The sequence below is a fragment of the Physeter macrocephalus genome, chromosome 18 (assembly GCF_002837175.3).
Source record: "Physeter macrocephalus isolate SW-GA chromosome 18, ASM283717v5, whole genome shotgun sequence".
Taxonomy (NCBI): domain Eukaryota; kingdom Metazoa; phylum Chordata; class Mammalia; order Artiodactyla; family Physeteridae; genus Physeter; species Physeter macrocephalus.
In genome coordinates, this window is record NC_041231.1 from 36,464,883 (window position 1) to 36,487,464 (window position 22,582).

General features: G+C 38.5%; 1 protein-coding gene across 1 annotated transcript in view; it reads left to right on the plus strand.

Annotated features, from left to right (window-relative positions):
- Positions 1-22,582, plus strand: part of DNAH12 (dynein axonemal heavy chain 12) — a 233,836-nt gene that overhangs the window by 154,539 nt on the left and 56,715 nt on the right. Inside the window, exons 43-52 of the mRNA XM_024123804.3 lie at positions 1,191-1,383; positions 2,720-2,881; positions 6,650-6,844; positions 11,106-11,239; positions 12,501-12,663; positions 13,373-13,453; positions 13,791-13,967; positions 17,681-17,812; positions 19,610-19,699; positions 20,340-20,480. Of these exons, the coding sequence (XP_023979572.1) occupies positions 1,191-1,383; positions 2,720-2,881; positions 6,650-6,844; positions 11,106-11,239; positions 12,501-12,663; positions 13,373-13,453; positions 13,791-13,967; positions 17,681-17,812; positions 19,610-19,699; positions 20,340-20,480 (1,468 nt within the window). The remainder of the gene's footprint in view (positions 1-1,190; positions 1,384-2,719; positions 2,882-6,649; positions 6,845-11,105; positions 11,240-12,500; positions 12,664-13,372; positions 13,454-13,790; positions 13,968-17,680; positions 17,813-19,609; positions 19,700-20,339; positions 20,481-22,582) is intronic.

The window sequence follows — 22,582 nt, forward strand, 5'->3', positions numbered from 1 at the left end:
ATTGCATTGAATCTGTAGATTGCTTTGGGTAGTATAGTCATTTTTGCAATGTTGATTCTTCCAATCCAAGAACATGGTATATCTCTTCTTCTATTTGTATCACCTTTAATTTCTTTCATCAGTGTCATAATTTTCTGCATACAGGCCTTTTGTCTCCTTAGGTAGGTTTATTCCTAGATATTTTATTCTTTTTGTTGCAGTGGTAAATGGGAGTGTTTTCTTAATTTCACTTTCAGATTTTTCATCATTAGTGTATAGGAATGCAAGAGATTTCTGTGCATTAATTTTGTATCCTGCTACTTTACCAAATTCATTGATTAGCTCTAGTAGTTTTCTGGTAGCATCTTTAGGATTCTCTATGTATAGTATCAAGTCATCTGCAAACAGTGACAGCTTTACTTCTTCTTTTCCGATTTGGATTCCTTTTATTTCTTTTTTTCTCTGATTGCTGTGGGTAAAACCTCCAAAACTATGTTGAATAATAGTGGTGAGAGTAGGAAACCTTGTCTTGTTCCTGATCTTAGTGGAAATGGTTTCAGTTTTTCACCATTGAGAATGATGTTGGCTGTGGGTTTGTCATATATGGCCTTTATTATGTTGAGGTAAGTTCCCTCTATGTCTACTTTGTGACTTTAGTTTTAATTCCCCTAATTACTAGTGAGGCTACGTTTCCTGAATTTACTATTTTGTATATAACTGATTTTCTATTTCTCACATAGAAATCCTAGTATTAAAAGATTGAATCAATTTGGGGGATTTTTTTGTTTTGTTTTGTTATTGGCCGAGCTGTGTGGCTTGTGTGATCTTAGTTCCCCAACAAGGGATTGAACCTGGGCCCTTGGCAGTGAAAGCCCAGAGTCCTAACCACTGGACCACCAGGGAATTCCCAAAGAAATGTTTTTAATAAAAGTGATAATATACTCCCAGTATAAATGATTACAATTTCATTTTATTTTTATAATTTGTATAGTACATTTCCTGAATTTGTACCTCAAATAGCTTTCCTTTACATCAAATGATCCAATTGCAACTGCATTTGAAAAATCATGCTTTTTGATGATTACCTCTTTAAAATTGGGATAGTAATATATGGGGCAGCAAGGTCCATTCTTCTAGGAAAACAAAATGATAGTTATGTGTAAATATACATTTATATTCATATTTTCAAGTATAATATCGATATTTCATAGGTATGTATTGGAACATTTATCACGAATATGTCGAATTCTAAAGCAGTCTGGTGGAAATGCTTTGCTTGTTGGACTTGGAGGAAGTGGTCGTCAATCTTTAACTCGTCTGGCTACATCCATGGCAAAAATGCAAATTTTCCAACCAGAAATTTCTAAGAGCTATAGTGTGAATGAATGGAGAGAGGACCTGAAGGTAAAAGTGTGAGCAAATCTAGTGTCTAAAATAATATCAGTGCATTATTTTTTTAACATCTTTATTGGAGTGTAATTGCTTTACAGTGGTGTGTTAGTTTCTGCTGTATAACAAAGTGAATCAGCTATACATATACATATATCCCCATATCCCCTCCCTCTTGCATTTCCCTCCCTCCCACCCTCCCTATCCCACCCCTCTAGGTGATCACAAAGCACTGAGCTGATCTCCCTGTGCTATGTGGCTGCTTCCCACTAGCTATCTCTTTTACATTTGGTAATGTATATATGTCCATGCCACTCTCTCACTTCGTCCCAGCTTACCCTTCCCCCACCCTGTGTCATCAAGTCCATTCTCTACGTCTGCGTCTTTATTCCTGTCCTGCCCCTACGTTCTTCAGAACCATTTTTTTTTAGATTCTACATATATGTGTTACAATGCATTATTTCATCTGTAAAGAGAGAGCCAACCTTATAGCTGTGTGCTAAATACACTGGTGATGATGATAATAATATTATCCCTAGAGCAGTTACTGTGTGTGCTGAGCACTGTTTTAAGTGCTTTATATACATGCTGTCATTCTATAGGTATGACAGTTCAATGCAGCAGGTATGGTTCTCTGTGTTTTACTGATGAGGAAAGTGAAGTTGAGAGAAGGTATGCACAGCAGAGCAGGATTTATGACTTAAGTCTTATCCACTGCTGTTACCATGCTCCTACTGATTTTACCTTTATTCTAGTTCAGAGAGGCCTTATTTCAGGTAAATGTATGTTTTCCAGTAGACTTAAATATGAACCTCAATGATGATGATGATGTCATTAATGTTGTCAAATCTTAATAGTTTCTTTGGAGCTGTGTTGCTGTTCCAGTAACAAATAGAATAGTGGAGTGCATACTTGGGGCTTCATCCTCATGTGCCTAGGGCTCTGCAGGCCCCAGAAGAGAGATGACCTAAAGTGGAAAAAAATAAGAGAGACATTACTGGACTTTTTAAACTTTCTCTGACCCTGACATGCTAAAATTCTACATCCTAAAAGTTAGTGTAGGGAACTGGTCTTTATATTTTCGATCTTAGATGGACAGAGATTCTTTCTGTTTTCAAATCCATCTCAGTCCCTGAAGTAACACTCTGAATCAATGACTATGTCTAAGGGGTTGGCAAACTGGCCAGTTGGAGTCTCCCACCAAAAGCGTGGGAGAAATGGAGGCCCAGATTGACAGCCCTGCCAAAATGGAAGAGGTGCTACTCTAAATTTGAGATGTTATCAAAAGGAAGGAAAGTAAAACCAACAGATTTCCACCAGATTCTGGTTATAAGTACATTTTTATTTTAAGGTTCTATTAAGGAAAGTGGGCATGAGGGGCCAGAAGACAGTCTTTCTAATCACGGACACTCAGATTAAAGAGGAAGCTTTTCTAGAGGATATCGACAGTGTGCTCAATACTGGAGAAGTACCTAATATTTTTGCAGCAGATGAAAAACAAGAAGTGATGGAGGTAAATGCTTTTTAGGGAGTGCTGCTCCCAACATGTCTTGAAGCTTTTCTGCTCTTCAGGATAAATATATCTTGTGCAGAGGATTTTGGTAATTGAAAACTTAATTTATATTATTTTAATACTTTTTTGGTGAATTTTAAATAGCTTTGATATTTATGAGACAGAATTTTAATTATTTTAATTCATTTTTTCCATAATGATGACAGTGTGTTTCATCCATTTGATCTTATTTAGCATGTTTTATGAGTGATTAGAGATTTAAAATGGTATCTTAGGGTTACAGTGATATGAGAAAATATAGCTTTAAAACACTACTTGATTAGCTTTTATGGTTTACCACTGGTTAGTAAAATTTTCAAATTTTAACAAAATTACTTGTATTAATTCTGATATATCTGAGAGTCATGCTTTGTGATTTAATTGGCAAAAAAAAAACATTTTTGAAGCACCCACTACTTCAGATGTCCTGACCTTTGACCCCCATTTCTAAGATCTTCCCATACAAGATTTCAGCTAGTAATTTCCCCTTTCATGTACCATAACTACTTTTACCCACAGATTTTATCACTCATACCAGTATGCTTCATTCTAGCCTCTAGTGATAGCATGTGGAGCAAAATGGTTTCACCCTGGTTGTTAAAGCACCCTGCTTTTCTTGTCTATGGAATGAAACTGTTATATACACAAAATACTTCCTCCTACATAGCGTTATTGTGAGTTCTGAGGATCAAGTGAAATGAGGCACTTATGGAATGTAAGGCACTTATGGGATGTCAGGCACTTAGAAAGCCCTCAGTAAATCTGATACATTACCAGTTCATGGCCTGGCGTGGGGAAGGAGAAAGGAAATAAAAATCCCAAGTAGCGTCCAGGTTGTGGCTAAGGCTACTGAAGAATCGTAATTCTCCTAATTTATAGGATAAATTCATCCCCCACACTCCTACCCAAGGAATAGGACACCTTGGGGAGTGGGATTTTCTAAGCTTTGCAAGGCTTTTCTGCTCACTGTAGCTATTGTTTATCTTTTCTTCTCATCAGTTTGCTACACAGCTTTTCCATTGCTTCACTATTTTATGGTATGACCCAACAGTAGACTTAAGAACTTCTTTCCTTCATATTCCACCCTACGAACACCGTATCAGTTTTTCCACAAAGAAATAGTCATGGTCAGAACTCAGGGGTACCGAAATGCATTCCTGTTTTTGCTTGCTTTATACTAATTTTTAAAAATATAAAAGGTAATGTAAAAGAAGTTATATTAATTTCTTTACATACCCTGCATCCCACTTTGAAGATCACTTTGCTTATTTCATCCATCTGGCAAACATTTTACTGTAAACCTCACTTCCTATAACTGACCTCTGTAGCTTGGCCCTGGCACTGCCTAGAGGGCACCTCTTATAGACTCAGCACATCTCTCTGACGTCAACATCAGCGTTCTAGACTCAGAACCTCTGAGTCCTAGAAACCTCTATTTCCTGACTACCTTTTCCACTGTTCCATTTGCACTCCTTGCAGAATTAAATTATTGCAATATTTTTCTCAGTGTAGCAGTGACTTATTTACCACATTTAGTGATATTTTCTCAGTTCCCTTTTAAAATTCTGATTCATCTTTGAAATAATTCATCATTCCTTCTTTTAAACTCTGCTTCCTCTTGACTGCTATGAAATTTCACTCAGTTTGTTTCCTATCTCCCTAATTATTCCTTCAGTAACTAGTCTTTTTCTTGCTCCCCAGAATCAGTTGTGCTCCCAAAGTGTGTGTGTGTGTGTGTGTGTGTGTGTGTGTGTGTATATTACTCCCTACTTCTACTGTAGAAGCATTAACCAATATTTCTGTGTAAATAACCCCTATATTTATATCACAATCCTGGCCCTTTCATGAACTCTTGTTCTACAGTTACAACCATGTATTACCTTTCTCTATCTGAATGTCCCCCTGTTAACTCAAAGTTAATGCAGGTAGACCACCTGAGCATAATTTCATAGATTGAAACTGATCACAATAGTCGTAATTTGAGAATTACTATCAGAATGAATATACAGAGTTGACTTACCGTTTCCCATAGATATAGCTATCATATATCTATAGTAGAGAATTCTTTTAGAGATAAATTCATTGTTATAACATTGGCAATTGTATGATCGTTGTGACCACTCCCTAAATTTGCTATTGAAAAAATTTTAAATCTATTTATAAGATAATTTATTGACTATGAAACCTTTTCTGCTTTGAACAAGGAGAAAGGTAGGATATAAAAAGCTGAAAGGCACTTACCTATGTGGAAAGAACTATTTTAAGTATTCACATGTAATGGCTTTTTGATTCCTCAACAATCCTTTGATATAGGTACTCTTTTCCCCATTTTACAGATGAGGAAACTAAGGTACAGAGAGGTTAAGTAACTTGCCTTCAGGTCACATAGGTAAACAGCTGCAAGTGGGGATTTGAATTCAAGAAGTCTGGTTCTAGAGCCATTATGCCTAACCACATGTAAGATGCCTTTCTCATATAGAGATATACGAGGGAAGAAAATTAAAAGTGACCTATAATCTCATTACCAAACAACTCTATTAACATATCAAAAAATACAAATATTATAAGAATAAAATTAGATAATTCAAACAGCATAAGAACATCCAAAATGGAAAAAAAATGATATAAACCAAGAAGAATGTCCAAGATAAAATATGAAGACACCTCTCTCACTCTCCCTTAAGTCCATCTCACCCAAAGTAACCACTATTAATAGTTCTTTGTGATTGCTTCCATAAAAAAGTGTGTATGTGCTCACACATATGCACCTATATATTTTTTAATTTAACAAAAAAGATCATATTATACATACTGTTGCACAGTTTGTTCTTGCATTTATTTTATCTTGCTGATCTTGCCATAGCACATGTTGATGCATCTCATTATTTTTAACAGTTGTATAAATTACAATATATGGATGTTTAATAATGTTTTTATTTTTTATTATTTTTTAAATATTTATTTATTTATTTGGCTGCACCAGGTCTTAGTTGTGGCACGCGGGATCTTAGTTGTGGCATGCAGGCTCTAGTTCCCTGACCAGGGATCAAACCGGGGTCCCCTGAATTGGGAGCATGGAGTCTTAACCACTGGACCACGAGGGAAGTCCCTATAATGTTTTTAACTGGACACTTTATTTATTTATTTATTTATTTGCGGTACGCGGGCCTCTCACTGTTGTGGCCTCTCCCGTTGTGGAGCACAGGCTCCGGACGCGCAGGCTCAGCGGCCATGGCTCACGGGCCGCCCGGCCTCCCCGCGCCCTGTGGGATCTTCCCGGACCGGGGCATGAACCCGTGTCCCCTGCATCGGCAGGCGGACTCTCAACCACTGCGCCACCAAGGCCGGACCAGGGCACGAACCCGTGTCCCCTGCATCGGCAGGCAGACTCTCAACCACTGCGCCACCACGGAAGCCCTTAACTGGACACTTTAGTTGTTTATATTTTTTCCTCCTAAAAACAATGTTGAATTATAGTCCCACACATATATCTTGGTGAACTTTGTATTTTTATAAATTAAATTTTTGGCAGATATTTGTTTTTAAATTAGAGAATTGAAAGTAGTCTTCTAAGTGCAAGCTATAACAAAACCATTATTTTGATTTAAAAACAAAAATTTAAAGATATTTATAAGGGAAGTAATAAAAATTCTTAATATTCCAATATCTACTAATCTTATTATCAGCATACCTGTTTTTATTTATGAGGTTTTTTCTGGTATTCCCTAGGGTATTCGTCCTGTGGCTCAGGCTGGCAATAAACACGATGAATTCAGTCCCTTAGCGCTGTTTGCCTTCTTTGTGAATCGCTGCAAAGATAATCTTCATGTTGTAGTGGTCTTTAGTCCCATTGGAGATGCCTTTCGAAATTGCTTGAGGCAGTTCCCATCCCTCATCAATTGCTGTACCATTGACTGGTTTCAGGTTTGTAATTTGGGGGGGAAGGACAACTAAATCTTTTGGAATTTTGCTGAAATCTTACTCAACCTCTATGAATTTACATTCATCAAGTGTTTCTTGATCACTTACTCTAATGACAGCACCAGGGACTGGTAAGACTACATGATCCCCAAAAGGAGCTCACACTCTAGACTGGAAGACAAAAAAGGCAGTCAGCAAGTGAGCAGTCAACAATTATATAAAAGAGCCATAGTCTTGGTGTGGGAAAGGTGTACTTATTAAGACAGTGACTCTCTGAAATATGAAAATGAATTCGTTACATAGAGGAGGGGGTGTATAAGGAACCAGCAGAATGTATCATATATACATATATATATACACACACACGTATATGTGTAAAGATATATATAGAGAGAGCTATATCTTTATCTATCTGTACATATATTTACTATAAGGAATTGGCTCACATGATCATGAAGGCTGACATGTTCCAAGATTTGCAGCTGGCAAGCTGGAGACCCACAAGAGCTGACGGTGTAGTTCCAGTCTGAAGGCCAGCAAGCTTGAGACCTAGGAAGAAATGATATTTCCATCTGAGTCCAAAGGCAGGAAACAACAGATGTTCCCGCTTGAAGGCCATCAGGCAGGAGGAAGTCCCCCTTATCTGAGGGAGGGTCAGCCTTTTTGTTCTATTCAGGCCTTCAACTGATTGGATGAGGCTCACTCACATTAGGGAGAGCAGCCTGCTTTACTCAGTCTGTTCATTTAAATATTGAACCCATCCAAAAATGCACCTCACAGAAACACCCGGAATAATGTTTGACCAAATATATGGGCATCCTTTGGCCCATAGAAAGTTGACACATAAAATTAACTATCACAAGAGGTTAGTACATGCAAAGGCGGAACAGTGGGGAGAGCATGGCTCATTTGGGCAAATAGTTTGGTATGGCTGACGGGCAATGAGGGCAGCAGAAGTTAAGTTGGAGCTTTAAGTGGGTGCCAGGCTATAAAGGAATTTGTAAATGTGCCTAGGAATTTGGTTTTATCCCAAAGACATTGTGGGGGCATTAACATATATTTAGCTAATCAATATTTTAGGAATAACCCAAAACACTTGGAGGCTATATGGTGGATGATTTGGAATGGGGCAAAACAAGAAACAGGAAGACCAACTTGGTGGCAATTTCAGTCATGCCAGCAGCAAATGATGCAGGCCACCACCTCATTTAAGCAAGGCAAATCATCACTGCCTGTGTAAAACCATTAAGTATTTATGCTCTTGAGAAGGGTAGCTCATGGTGCCTTCTATTTATTCGTTTTATGCCTAATAGAATGTGGACTATAGATTGACCCTGGATAATTTCTTTTAAAGATAAATTTCTGATACTAATTTGCTTTATTCTCTCTATTTATCAATTGCATGTTTGAAAAACTAATTCTGCCCTTTTGAGGATTGCAATATGTTTCAGCTAGTGGATGTTTTAGTGTTTATACAACAATAAAAGCTGTGCGAAACAGTTTTGCTTTATGCAAACTATATCTTAATATTGCTTCCATTAAGTAGCCCCAAACCAAAACCAAACAAACAAATGAACAAAGCCTGTGCAACCATAAGTTTTTCTTTTGTGAAATCTTATAAATACAATTCTACTACTTTTGGATATGTTTTTTATAACCATGAGGCTTTCTGTTCTGTTATATGTGATTCATACTTGTTGGGGGAAATTTTTAAAAAGGTGGAACTAGGAGTTGCAAATAGATAAGGGAGATTAAGTGGATAACAGAGAGGAACAGAGATTTTATAGTGGAACAGTGGGGCTATAGAACCTGTGTCGGGGCACTGATGGCATTGTTTGGGGCCTGGCTCTTTTAAACTCAGGAAGTGAGTGTAAACCACTGTGTCACATAGTCAGGAAGTCATTGACTTTTTGGATAGATCTCTGTTCTCCAAAGTAGGGTGTACTCTCACCAGAGGTGCCAAAACAACTCAGAGGATAAGGGAAGGATTTACTGGAATATTCGCTTTTGTATGAAATATTTCATATGGATTAACATTGACACCCTTACTCAGTTTGTATGTCAAATGGCCATGTGTCATAGATAGTATGCAAGGTACCCTGAGGGATTCCTGCAATGAACTAAAAATTGAAGATACATAATGCAGTTGTATGTGGACAGTAAGAGAATGTCATAAACTAGTAGGAGCTAGCTCAAGCTCTGTGTCAGCTACATTATAAGGCAAAAACAATGACTACTTAACAAGATATGGTAAGACATTGGTAAAAACAAATTTAAGAAGGGCATTTGGTATATGGATTTATATCAACTGTTTAAATAATAAAGCTTATCCCCAGGGTGTGTCGTGACTTGCAATATTAGCTTATGATAGCGTGGTTACCTATCAACAGCCATTTTCTACCCACTCCATCTTTGCTGACAGAATTCTGATTTTGTTTGGGAAATCAGTATCCATGTAGCCATGTATAATAGGGATTCATTCCTGGTTGGTCTAAGTCAGCATTGGTGCTCTCACTCCTCTTACTGTTGACCATTTTACACATGAGCCTGTTCATGACCTGTTGCTTGCCAATGGATCTGGATTTAAAGTCTGCCAGGGAGCTTTTGGGAGAAGCTTTTTCAGTATAAAAAGAGTTACATGCTCAGAAAAGTCATATGACACTTACTTTGGCATTTTACAAAAATTCATTTATCTTAATAATCTTTAGATGCCTCTTTTGAGGTTTAAAAGTATATATATTAGTACAGTTAATACCATATGCATATAATCTGATAATAAGTATGTGTACACTGGTAGTGTGTGCTTAAAACTATTTTTTACTAATAGGGTGCTTGATCAAAAAAGTTTGACTTTTACCAGGATAGAGGGCCAGACACTGAAAAAATTGATCTTAAAATGCATATTGTCTACTATAAAGAAAAAAATTATAAGCATCTTGTTGAATCTAAATGAAATGAAGTTTGGAAAATAATGAGCAAATGGAGATTAATTACTCATTTAACATAAATTATTTCATTGAATAAATATTTCAAGTATTTATTGACAAGAGCTGTTTTAGGCACTGAAGATACCAGCAGTGAGGAAGAAGTCCTTGCTTTCATGGACTTTACATTTTAGTGGTGAGTCGGGGAGACAGACAAAAACAAATAAATATATATGTCAGATATTGGTAAGTGCTAAGAAAAAATTCAGGATAAGGGAAAGAGTAATGAGGGAAGGAATGCTGTTTTAGAAAGAGTGCTTTGGGAAGACCTTCCTGGTAAATTGGCATTTGCACAGAGATGTGAAAGAGTGAACCACATGGAGGTCTAGGTGGGGAGGGTTCTAGTCAGAGGGACGGCAAATCCAATGGCCCAGAGGCAGAAGCACACTTGGTATATTCTAGGAAAAGCAAAGCAACCATTTCACTGAGATGGGGAATACTGGAAGAAAAGTGAATTTGTGGGGAAGAAAATCAAATGTTCAACTTTGGATGTTATAACAGGTAGGAATTATAATGGGCTGCTAGTAAGAGAAACCCAAACTAAACACATAGGTTTTTTTTTTTCTTTTCCTCTCTCATATAGAAAAAAAAAAAATTGAAGGTAAGCAGACTGGGACTTTTGTGACTTAACAAAGTCATCAGAATCCCATGTTCTTCTTTACTATCCTTAGCATGTGGTTTCCATCTTCAGAGTCATCATATGGTCTAATGTGGCTGCTAGATCTCCAACTTTCACATCTGTGCTCCGGGAATGAAGTAGAGTTATGGAAAGTAGAGCAAAAAGGACCCATGCCAGCTCTATGTAATTCTCTAGAGAGCTTGCTTATATGTCATTATTCACTCTGAATTGCAAAGGAGTCTAGGAAATGTGGTATTATAACTGGGCATATTGCTATCTAGAATAAAATTGGAGTCCTAAGGAAAGGGGGCTGATAGGTATTAGGAGAGTAACTAAGCAGCCTGTGCCGTTGTCCTACTAAATTTGGGGTGCCTACTAGATGTCCAAGTGGAAGAGTTAGGGAAGCAGTGTAGTATATCTTTGATATGTAAATTATTATCTACCTTTCCTTTATATTGTGTTATCTTTAATTTTACTGTGTAAAATATTTATTAGATCTTTCATAGATTTATTGTGACCTTAGTCCCTCTAATTCTATTTTCCCTATTAAGGTTTTAATTTTCTCAACCCCAAATTCTTCTCACATAGGAAGACAATTTATATAACTGAAGTGTGACTAATCATCTTAACTTTTATTTGCTTTTCTTTTTCTTATTTTTAGCCATGGCCTGAAGACGCTCTTGAACTTGTAGCTGTGAAATTCTTAGAAACACTGGAGCTTACTGAGGTTGAACGACGAGAGATAGTTCCAATCTGCAAACACTTTCACACTTCCATTATGCATCTTTCAGAAAGGTTAATATTAATAAATTTTACAATAATGCCTTGTATTTTAAAGCGTCTTTTTTTGTGAAAGCCCAAAATTTTAATAGGATTTCTATGGCTTCTAAGTCTCTCCAATCATTTAATTAGTTAAGACTTGTAAGTAATAGAAAGCTACTTGATCTAGGTTTCACAAAGCGAGGAATTTATTACAAAGATACAGGGGTACCTTACAAAGTTTAAGGGAAAGAATAAAGCTGTATCTTAGAAGTGACTGGAAGCAGGAGTTAAAAAGCCACCACAAACCCAGAAATGCTTTTTCTCCGTTTCTCATCCCTGTTTCTCTTGGGGCATCTGCTTTCTTCTTTCTCTTTACAGACTGAATTTTTTACTTCCCAGTATATATGGAGGAAACTGTCTGCCTCTCGATTCTCAATTTTACTTCTTGCAATTCCAGCTGTAGCAGAGACTGATTGGCTGTTTCCAGCTCTCTATTCCCAATTTATTCCAAAATATGATTAGCCTTGTTTGTGTCCAGTGCCCAACCCTGCTCTGATCTGCTGTGGTTATGGTGGCAGGTTTCACAGAACAAACATTGCTCTTGGGGCACTGGTTGGAAGTTCTCAGACAAGGAGGGAGATGGTTGGTGGGCTGTGGATGCCTTAAAAGTATAAGTTTTACCTCTGTTCATCTCTGAGATCCTCATTTCAAAGGTGCTCATAGAATATTGCCAGAGTTTTACAGCCAGCTAGCATGTTTGGCTTGGACAGTTAACACCAATCAGTGGGCTCTAGTCTACATACTTGCTGTGAAACATCATTGCATCCATTGTTTTTATGTGTATGAGTAGTAGTCGTATATTTCTGGCCAAACCCTGTTCAACCAACATGTGACACGTGTGCAAGGAATGATGACTCATTCTTGCTATGCTATCTGCAGTCCCCTTACCTACTATACTTGTGTACAGTATCTTGGGTCTCTTAGATCCTCCTGGCATATGAAACATGTAAAAAGACCTACGTATATCTTTCTTGCTATAGTTCTCTTTTGAGACATATCTTTGTTGATTTGTGCTTTTCAACTACATCGTTGCTGTGTGATATTTTGTAGACAAGAAATTAGGAAATGGTTCTGTGTAAAATTCTAGGATTTTGTAAACTTCAAGTATTCAGCAGCTTCTGAATAAAATTAACCTTTATTCTTAAATGTTTGTTGCTAATGCTATGTCGAATTTACTTCTTACTTTGTAAAACCCATTACTTATAGTAAGATATGCTATCTGCCTCTCTTTTAGGTTCTTGCACGCGTTAGGACGACATAACTATGTTACTGCTACTTCTTACCTTGAACTTATTGCATCATTTCGACAGCTTTTGACTAAGAGGCAACAAGCTGTAATGGGAGCAAAACAGCGATATGTGAATGGACTTGACAAATTAGATTTTGCTGAGTCTCAGGTAAATTTGAGGAGCTACTCAAATGGTAATACATAATGGGAAATAGAAGAGCTATAATTTATTGAGAATATATTATGTGCCAGTTACTGTGTTATGTGCTTCATGTGCATTCCTTCAATTATTCCTCATAACAACTCCATGAGGTAGACACTTTTATGATCCTCATTTTACAGATGAGTAAAGTGAATTTTACAGAAGTTCACTGAGTTTCCCAGACCACACAGACTCAAATACACCCAGTTTTATTCTTAATTTTTTGGCATTTGGAGAGAATATAATGTCAGGGTTGACTTTTTATTGTAATAACTGGTTAAATATAAGATTGGGTTTTTTTTTAAATGAGTCAAGTGCTAGTAATACTTATTAGCATTATTTCAACATAGGCAACAGAGTGTTGGGGTGGTCTGGATGCACTGTATACCAGGCACATAGTATAATAGGGATAGCCTGAGCTGCCACCTCTTTTCTATCTGATTTTCTTCCACAACAACTGCATTCTTCCACTGCCCTGTCATACTCAAGGAAGATAAAGTCTTTTGTGAAGAAAACTGGCCACACACTCATGGTTTTGTTTATCATGTAAAGAACTGGAAAAAAAAAGTTAAGGTTTTCTGTCTACAATACCTTATGATACATTTAAGTTTCAATTTTCTGTTTGGCTTCCGTAGCTATTGTAGTTATGAAAACTAATGACAAATTGTCTACTTAGGTTGGTGAAATGAAAATAGAGCTTGTTCAGTTACAGCCCAAATTGGAGGAAGCTAAAATTGAAAATGCACATATGATGCAGGTAAAGTATCCTGAATTTTAAAAAACTGATCTCAGAGGACAATTGAAATATGTAAAATCAGCCTTGAAAATAAGCCTTACTTTTTTTCCCACTAGATCTTAGGGATGTTACCCTTTTCAGTTGACTCATTGGGTTCCATGTGGTTTCTGTTGTTTTTGAAGAGAGATGGGGGAGCCCATTACCAAATTAGGTCACATGTATTTACATTTCTCCTCATTTTATCCTTCAAAATGATATGTCGGGTTCCCTAATCTTCAAATATTCTTTTGTCTCTAGGATAGAGAAAGCATTAGGATGTTTAAGGAAATGCCTTTATTTTTTTCTTTCTTTTCTTTAGATTATTGAGATGGAATCTGCCCAAGTGGAAGCAAAAAGAAAGTTTGTGAAATTTGATGAAGAGATAGCCAGTGGAAAGGCTGAAGAAGCCCAAGCTCTGAAAAATGAGTGTGAAAGTGATCTAGCTGAGGCGATTCCAGCTTTGGAAGCAGCTCTGTCTGCACTGGATACACTAAAGGCAAGTGTTTGAATTAGCTTGTGTTTCATCAACAAAGTAAAACTGCATACAGATACTTGGTTAATTCGGTGTAGTTCACTTTCAGTGGGTGGTATTATATTGTTTTTCTCCAGTCAAATGAAACTTGACTCTTAACAATTCCTTTTTGCTATACTGTTATCTTATATTTTTTGCTTTTCATATATTATTTATAATTTTCATTCAGGATATTCCAGTGGGAATGGAGTAATCTCCAAGAGGCCACAGTGGTTCTGTACATGGACCAGGAGGCATATGTTAAATAGAATGTCGAGCTACATTTCTGCAGCCTCTGGACATGCATATACAGCAAAACCTAAAGATCATTTCCAATATAGATGTGGGTCACACCTGTCTGCATTACACTATGTTGTGTGTGACTCTACAGGGTCTTTAGGCAAAACCAGAATAACCTCACCAAACAGAGCAGAGAGACCAGCTTCTGTTGACTAGGGAGGCCCAGTGTGGTATGGAAGTTCAGGATATTCAGACCCCATTCTTTGCCTTTTTTCCTAATCAATGCCCTAACTCAGGGGTCCCCAACTCCCAGGCCGCAGACCGCTACTGGTCCGCAGCCTGTTAGGAACGTGGCCTCACAGCAGGAGGTGAGCGGCGGGCAAGCGAAGCTTCATCTGCCGCTCTGCATCGCTCACATTACCTCCTGAACCATGGCTTGCAGTATCGCCTGAACCATCCCCCGGCCACCCTCCGCGCCCCCATCCGTGGAAAAATTGTCTCCCACGAAACCGGTCCCTGCTGCCAGAAAGTTTAGGGACCGCTACAACTTTCACGTAAGATACCTGACAAGATAGTGAGCTCAGCCTATCAGTAATTCAGCATCTTTCAGGATCAAACTCTATATCTGATTTTCAGTTATATCAGACTTGTAGTTGTAAGACTTAAGATTGTGTTAGGGCATTTATATTTAGAAACTGTCACTGTGCTGTGAAGCAGGAATTTAACCAGAATTTTAATATTAAAATTCTGAGCTTATTATTTTCTTCATGTCTGCTCTCTGTCACATTTAAAAGCCACATTCTACCCAGTAGTCTTTCTTCATTCTCTCCTTAGACGTTTATCACAGGAGCCAATCATTTTGACAAAGTTTGTTTTTAATAGACACTCCATTCTAGACGACCATGAGCATGAATTTAGGTAACTTTTATCACTGTGTACCATGGACTTTCAGTAATGCATCCTCTGATACTCACAGGATTCTTGATGCCTTTAAACACCACCAGTTCAAGTTATCAGTATCAGGTTTCCCTTTCAGTTGTTTGTACCCTTCCTAGTATCAAATACTGTATTATATAAAAGAGTTAGGGTTCAGTTGCAGAGAAGAGAATTGACTATTTAGTGTTAGCAAAGATTCTTTAGGGAATTTTATAAATAAATTACAGAATTCTTGGAAGAACTAAGTAAATAGATTCTAGGCCGAGCTGCCAGGAATGACTCACAAAGCTAAACTGAGGCACTAATCTAACAGAGGAATGATCCCTCTGAGTTGGAAGCCTGCAGAGCCTTCTTACAGAGCCATATTGCCTCCACCATAATCCATATCAGCAAAACAGATGCCTCCTGCCCTGCAAGTCTCCTCACTATTCATTCTGAATTCTAGTATCACTCAAGTGATCTGATGGTAGGACCTAACGACCTCGCACAATTCTAGCTCCGTGGGAAACTAAGATAAATTTTTAGCTTTCCAGCAATTGCAAGGGAAGTCAGAAGGATACTGGAGTGGATAATAACGAAATGAATCAATTGTGTCTGTCATAACAATATATACCCTTTTAGAAAATAAGTTTGGAATTGGAACTTACCTCTTCTTTCATTTTTGGTGGGTAAAGCTAACATGTAAGGAAATATAGAATTAAGTCTTTATTTAACTTAGGGTTATTAACGTGGATTCCATGTGTGGGCTTGGCATGTGACTATATAAAAATTTTGTGCATGTGTGCAAAAATATTTTCTCTGGAAGATTCTTAGCTGTCACCATATTCTCATAAGAACCTATGAACTCTCAAACACTTGGGAACCATTGGTTTACTGTACTTAAGTTCTCTTTTGTTAATTCTTTTATAACCATGCAAAGCAAAAAACAATTAGAGTTTCAAATGAAAATTTATGCTTTTATTATTCTCCAACATTATTTTTGAAACTCTCATTAATTATTCTGTTTTTTTTTTTTGTTTTTTTGGGGTTTTTTTTTGCGGTACGCGGGCCTCTCACTGCTGTGGCCCCTCCCGCTGCGGAGCACAGGCTCCGGACGCACAGGCCCAGCGGCCATGGCCCACGGGCCCAGCCGCTTCCATTCATCCAGCTGACTCCCTGGTTCACATCGCTGGCCCACAAGTGCCTTTTGGGAAAACGTGGCTGCTTTTAGGGCACAGGTTTATAAACTTGAATAACCTAAGCGCCAGAAAAGCAAAATATAGGAAAAATAAGCTGCCAGGATATAATCAAACATTATTTTATATGTTATAAGGTACAAACATACGATGCCAGAGATTATACTTTAAATCTGACATTGAAAAAACATAATTTGGAAATAGAAAGAATTATTCAAAGTTCCATAGTTTATTACTCCTCAGATTTGAAATTCAAAATCTGACACTCCTTTCTTATGCCCCAAGATGTCAATCAACGTCAGGCTGTGAATCCTGTGCTGCACATTCATCTTTGACTCCTTTAACTGGGAGCAACATTTAGTTTTCTTTAGTTTCATAGCAGAAAATAGCTGCTCACAAACATAAATACTTCCAAACATGGACAGAATCTTTGCACAATGGTTTTTATATTTAGGGTAACCGTTCCCAAGATATCTGTAGAATTCTGCGATCCCAACATCACCATATTTGGCTTTCAGTATAGTATTGCACTGCAATTCAATTACTTCCATTTGTAGCTCTTCATTCACATTATTAATACTAATTGAGAAAGGGGAACTGAACAATATTAGTTCATTCTCATAAAGTTTTTTTTTTTTTTTTTTTTTTGCGGTACGCGCGTCTCTCACTGCTGTGGCCCCTGCCGCTGCGGAGCACAGGCTCTGGACGCACAGGCCCAGCGGCCATGGCCCACGGGCCCAGCGGCCATGGCCCACGGGCCCAGCCGCTCCGCGCACGCGGGATCTTCCCGGACCGGGGCACGAACCCGCATCCCCTGCACCGGCAGGCGGACTCCCAACCACTGCGCCACCAGGGAAGCCCCTGGCTTTTTTTACTGTAGCAACATGACTCTCATTAATTATTCTGTTTTTTTTTTTTGTTTTTTTGGGGTTTTTTTTTGCGGTACGCGGGCCTCTCACTGCTGTGGCCCCTCCCGCTGCGGAGCACAGGCTCTGGACGCACAGGCCCAGCGGCCATGGCCCACGGGCCCAGCGGCCATGGCCCACGGGCCCAGCGGCCATGGCCCACGGGCCCAGCGGCCATGGCCCACGGGCCCAGCGGCCATGGCCCACGGGCCCAGCGGCCATGGCCCACGGGCCCAGCGGCCATGGCCCACGGGCCCAGCGGCCATGGCCCACGGGCCCAGCGGCCATGGCCCACGGGCCCAGCGGCCATGGCCCACGGGCCCAGCGGCCATGGCCCACACCGGCAGGCGGACTCTCAACCACTGCGCCACCAGGGAAGCCCTAAACTCTCATTATTTAAAAGTGGGCTATTCTGAAGATACCCTGTTTTCTTTTTATTTAGCCAGCTGACATTACAATTGTGAAGTCAATGAAGAATCCTCCATCTGGTGTTAAACTAGTTATGGCAGCTGTTTGTGTTATGAAAGATATAAAACCAGAAAAAATTTCAGATCCTTCAGGAACTGGAGGCAAGGTAATAACTAGACACAGATTTATATCATATTCATGAATGTACAGAACACTTTACAGCAACTATTATCAAATTAAATGTCAACAGTACCCACTTCAGGGAAGACATATTGTTTTCCAGATTATATGTATCCTAGATAAAACTAAGGCAGTGTAGCATCAGAAAAATGTAGTTCCAGTTGTTTCCATCTCCTTTTCTGTCTATGCAGAATTCCCCACTGTCATGGGGTGGGGTTGAATGAACAGTGAGACACCTGTACTTTTCCAGCTAAGAGTCTCAAGAACGTGATATGGTTACATAGGTGTTGTTTCTGAGCATTCAGAAAATTCTGCTGTTAAGCAGACAGTGACGTTGTTAAAAGCATTTGCTCTGGAGCCAGAATGTCTATATTCAGAAATTCTGACCCTCCTAGCAATGTGACCCTGGGGACAATGCTTAACCTCTGTGGAACTCTGTAAAAAGAGGATTGTCATAGTACCTGCTTCACAAAGTTAATGCAAGGATTAGATTAGTTAATACATATAAAGTTCTTATGTATAAGGCCTTATAAACAGTAAGCTGTTTATAATAATAAATATTACACATTTATTACTAAATGTTAGCTGTTGTTATTACAATTATTATTCAAAGGTATCTCCCTTAAAAAAGATGGTGTAACATCTATCCTAAACTAAATTTATAGACTTATTTTCTTTTCAGGTTTTTACAATACCTAGGTTTGAATTCCTGAATTGGAGAATTGGGATTTATTTTTTGGTCATCTGTCCTTCGTTGACATAATAAAGATAAAGGAAATAAATAGGCTCTTACCTTAACAAGTTATTCTCACTTACGCACACACAGATAGACATACACACACACACACTTACACCCCATCAGGCTTCTGAAATTAATCAAAAGAATGTTCAGCTACTTATTTAACACCTTTTATTAGCACAAGTACTATGTGCTTTATCTTATAACTGACAGAGTAGTGTATAATCTTTGTCTTTCTGCCTTTTCTTCTTTATTCCACTTGGGAAGTCTAGGTAGGTGAGGAGATTTTCTATAAGAAAAATATTTGCTACCTGTTTTAGTCCATTTGGCCTGCTATAACAAATTACCACAGATTGGGGTGGCTTAAAAACAACAAAAATTTATTTCTCACACTTCTGGAGGCTGGGAAGTCCAAAATCAAGACTACAGTAGATTCAGTGTCTGTTGAGGGTTCACTTCCTGGTTTATAGACTACCATCTCTTTGTTGTGTCCTCACATAGTGGAAGGGTGAGGGACCTCTCTGAGGTCTATTTCTCAGACCAAAGACCACCTCCCAAAGACCCCACCTCCAAATACTTTTACATTGGGGAGTAGGCTTCAGCATACGAATTTGGGGAAAGGACACAAACTTTCAGTCTATGGCACTACCTTTCTGGTTTGAAAGTTAAGATTAATGGAAAATAAAAGTTGAAATTAAAAAAATATATTTTCTTATATGAAAATTGTGATGGTGTTTATACCAGCTGCTTTTCTTAAGTTTTCTAAAAAGGAATAATCATATTTTTTGCCTTTTAATGTTTAATTTTTAATAATAAATTCAATATATAAGTTCATATACATATTTTAAATATTTGATATACTTAACGTGTTCTCAGGGAGAGAAGTCTCTTTATTTCATTTTCAAGGAGATGTAGCTTTATATTTTGAAAGTACAGTGTATAGTTTCTCTGGATTAATATATCTTAAACCTCAAGAAGAAAAGTTTTATATATCAAGCATATTTAATTGCACATCTAATAAATTTCCATAAATTTTATTTATAGATATTAGATTACTGGGGACCTAGCAAAAAACTTCTGGGAGATATGAATTTCCTAAGAGATTTGAGAGAATATGACAAGGACAACATTCCGGTGAGTTTCATTGGATTTTTTTCTACAAATGTAATTTTGCCAAGATGTATAAAATCTTTAACATTTTGCAATATTATATAAAACTTAAGAAGATAGTCTGTCTTTAGAATTAAGATAATAAATAAATGAATATTATACTTATTAATGACTATATTATGAATTCTCATAATACATAAAACCTCTCCTCTTTCAGACCATCAAAAGTCATTGAATAAATTACTGTTTTAGTGTATTATTGACATGAGTTCTCCAAGTGTCTTATAATAGTTTATTTCTTAATAAATTGGATATACAAATTTGTGAGGTAAAAAAGTATAGTTGTTTTTCATCCAAACTTCTATTTGTTTATGTTTAATTGTTCTTTTTCCTTATTTCCATATGTTTTCCCAAACTACAAAAGTCTTTTAATTTTTTTGGAAGAAATATCGTTGCACTATCTGTAATAAGTTTGCATATTTTGCTCACAAATATGACTGCTACAATTATGCTTATTTTAAAAATATCTCAAAGTACTCACTTTGGTTTTTAAAGGCAACATAACTTTTTTATATACTTTTTTTTACTGTGTATGATTAATTTTTCATCTATGGTTTTGCTTGATATATGTTGAAATTTTAAGATCTAAATCTTTGTTTTATAGGTGACTGTTATGCAGAAGATTCGTGGTGAATACTTAACAAACCCTGAATTTGATCCCCCTAAGGTTGCTAAAGCTTCCTCTGCAGCTGAGGGTCTGTGTAAGTGGATCATGGCTATGGAAGTGTATGACAGAGTTGCAAAGGTATTTTGAGGATCAGCGCATCCATTTTGTGTTGAAATATTCCCATAAATTAAAATCTATGCCGATATTTACTAGTTAAGAAGTTTCTAAAAGTGATACCACAAAGAATTTGTCCTGCTGCAGCATAATCATCAGACATTAACTAAGTATCTAGTACATGAAGAGAATACTTATGCTTGACATAACCTGTTTGGGACTAGTGTAAGTGAGAGCAGGGATGATCATTGGAATTGGCCAGACTGACCTATAGCTACAGGGACCTGGGGCAAAAGAGAATTAAGTTTTATGAGGGGACAGCAGAAGCAAAGAAAAATCCAAAACACCAAGGGCAAAGTGGCAGATTAAAATCTTGATGCAAAGGTCAGAAGTAAGAAATTCCAGTAGGGTTAAGAGGCGGAACGTGGAGTCAAGCCATGGCATGCAGTGATAGGGAGTCTTTTTTGGAGTACCCACTGAGGCCAAATTCCTGAGAGAGCAGAGAATGGTTAAGAGCATTTTGTAAATTTGACTAGCAAAGGACCAAGGAAACACTGGCCTTGCCCTCAGGAGCTTACAGAATTCTACCAAGGGGAGCAGGCAATATAAATAAAAATACCCATGGAAATACATGATAGCATGTGTTTAGAACAACCTCAGAGTATAGGATGAGTGATCAGGCTGTAATGATTAAGAAGATATTCTTAATAAGGTATATGTGCCTGTAGAGAGGTACAGACTGTGACTGTAAATTTCAGGGGAGTAGACCTTTATACACCTGTTAAAGAAATAAAATTAATTTTTTTTAATAAATTTACTTTATTTTTATTTGTTTTTGGCTGTGTTGGGTCTTCATTGCTGCATGCAGGCTCTCTGTAGTTGCGGCGAGCGGGGGCTACTCTTCGTTGTGGTGCGCAGGCTTCTTACTGCGGTGGCTTCTCTTGTTGTGGCACACGGGCTCAGTAGTTGTGGCTCATGGGCTCTAGAGTGCAGGCTCAGCAGTTGTGGCACACAGGCTTAGTTGCTCCGTGGCATGTGGGATCTTCCAGGACCAGGGCTCGAACCTGTGTCCCCTTCATTGACAGGCAGATTCTTAACCACAGCGCCACCAGGGAAGCCCTAAAATTAATTTTCATGGATGTTCTTCCATTTGAACATCTTGTCCCTCCCCATAGTAATCTCAGCAGGTCGGCGAGCTCTCAACTCAGCTAATTTACACATGTGGAATCTTCTGGATCCTTTCTATAGAGCTGAGAATCTAAGGTATTCAGGTTCTTTTCTGACTTTCCACTCTACACCTCCACACTGCTATTTTAATTCTGATGCACCTGTCTCATGTTGTTATGGAGGGGTTGAAGGGAGATATCCAGCAAGGTCTTCTCCAAAGTCCAAAGTAGAAAGTAGAGCTTCCTAATTCAATATCTGATCCTCTTTTTTTTTTTTTTTTTTTGTCTACCCTGGGTCTTGGTTGCTGTGTGCAGGCTTTCTCTAATTGCAGTGAGTGGGGGCTACTATTCGTTGCAGTGCACAGGCTTCTCATTGCAGTGGCTTCTCTTTTTTTTTTTTTTTTTTTTTTGCGGTATGCGGGCCTCTCACTGTTGTGGCCTCTCCCGTTGTGGAGCACAGGCTCCAGACGCGCAGGCTCAGCGGCCATGGCTCACGGGCCCAGCCACTCCGCGGCATGTGGGGTCTTCCCAGACCGGGGCACGAACCCGTGTCCCCTGCATCGGCAGGCGGACTCTCAACCACTGCGCCACCAGGGAAGCCCGCAGTGGCTTCTCTTGTTGCAGGGCAGGAGCTCTAGGCACACAGGCTTCAGTAGTTGTGGCACGTGGGCTCAGTAGTTGTGGCTCCTGAGCTCTAGAGCGCAGACTCAGTAGTTGTGGCGCACGGGCCTAGTTGCTCCGCGGCATGTGGGATCTTCCCAGACCAGGGCTCGAACCTGTGTCCCCTGCATTGGCAGGAGGATTCTTAACCCCTGCACGCCACCAGGGAAGCCCCAATATCTGATTCTTTGCCTCACTCTTCCTCTTACCCTTCAGCTCATTCACGGCAATGTACCAGAAGACTTAGGTCTCCCTTCTTTCAAATGGACATATACTCTCTTTGGTCATCTTGTAAATTCC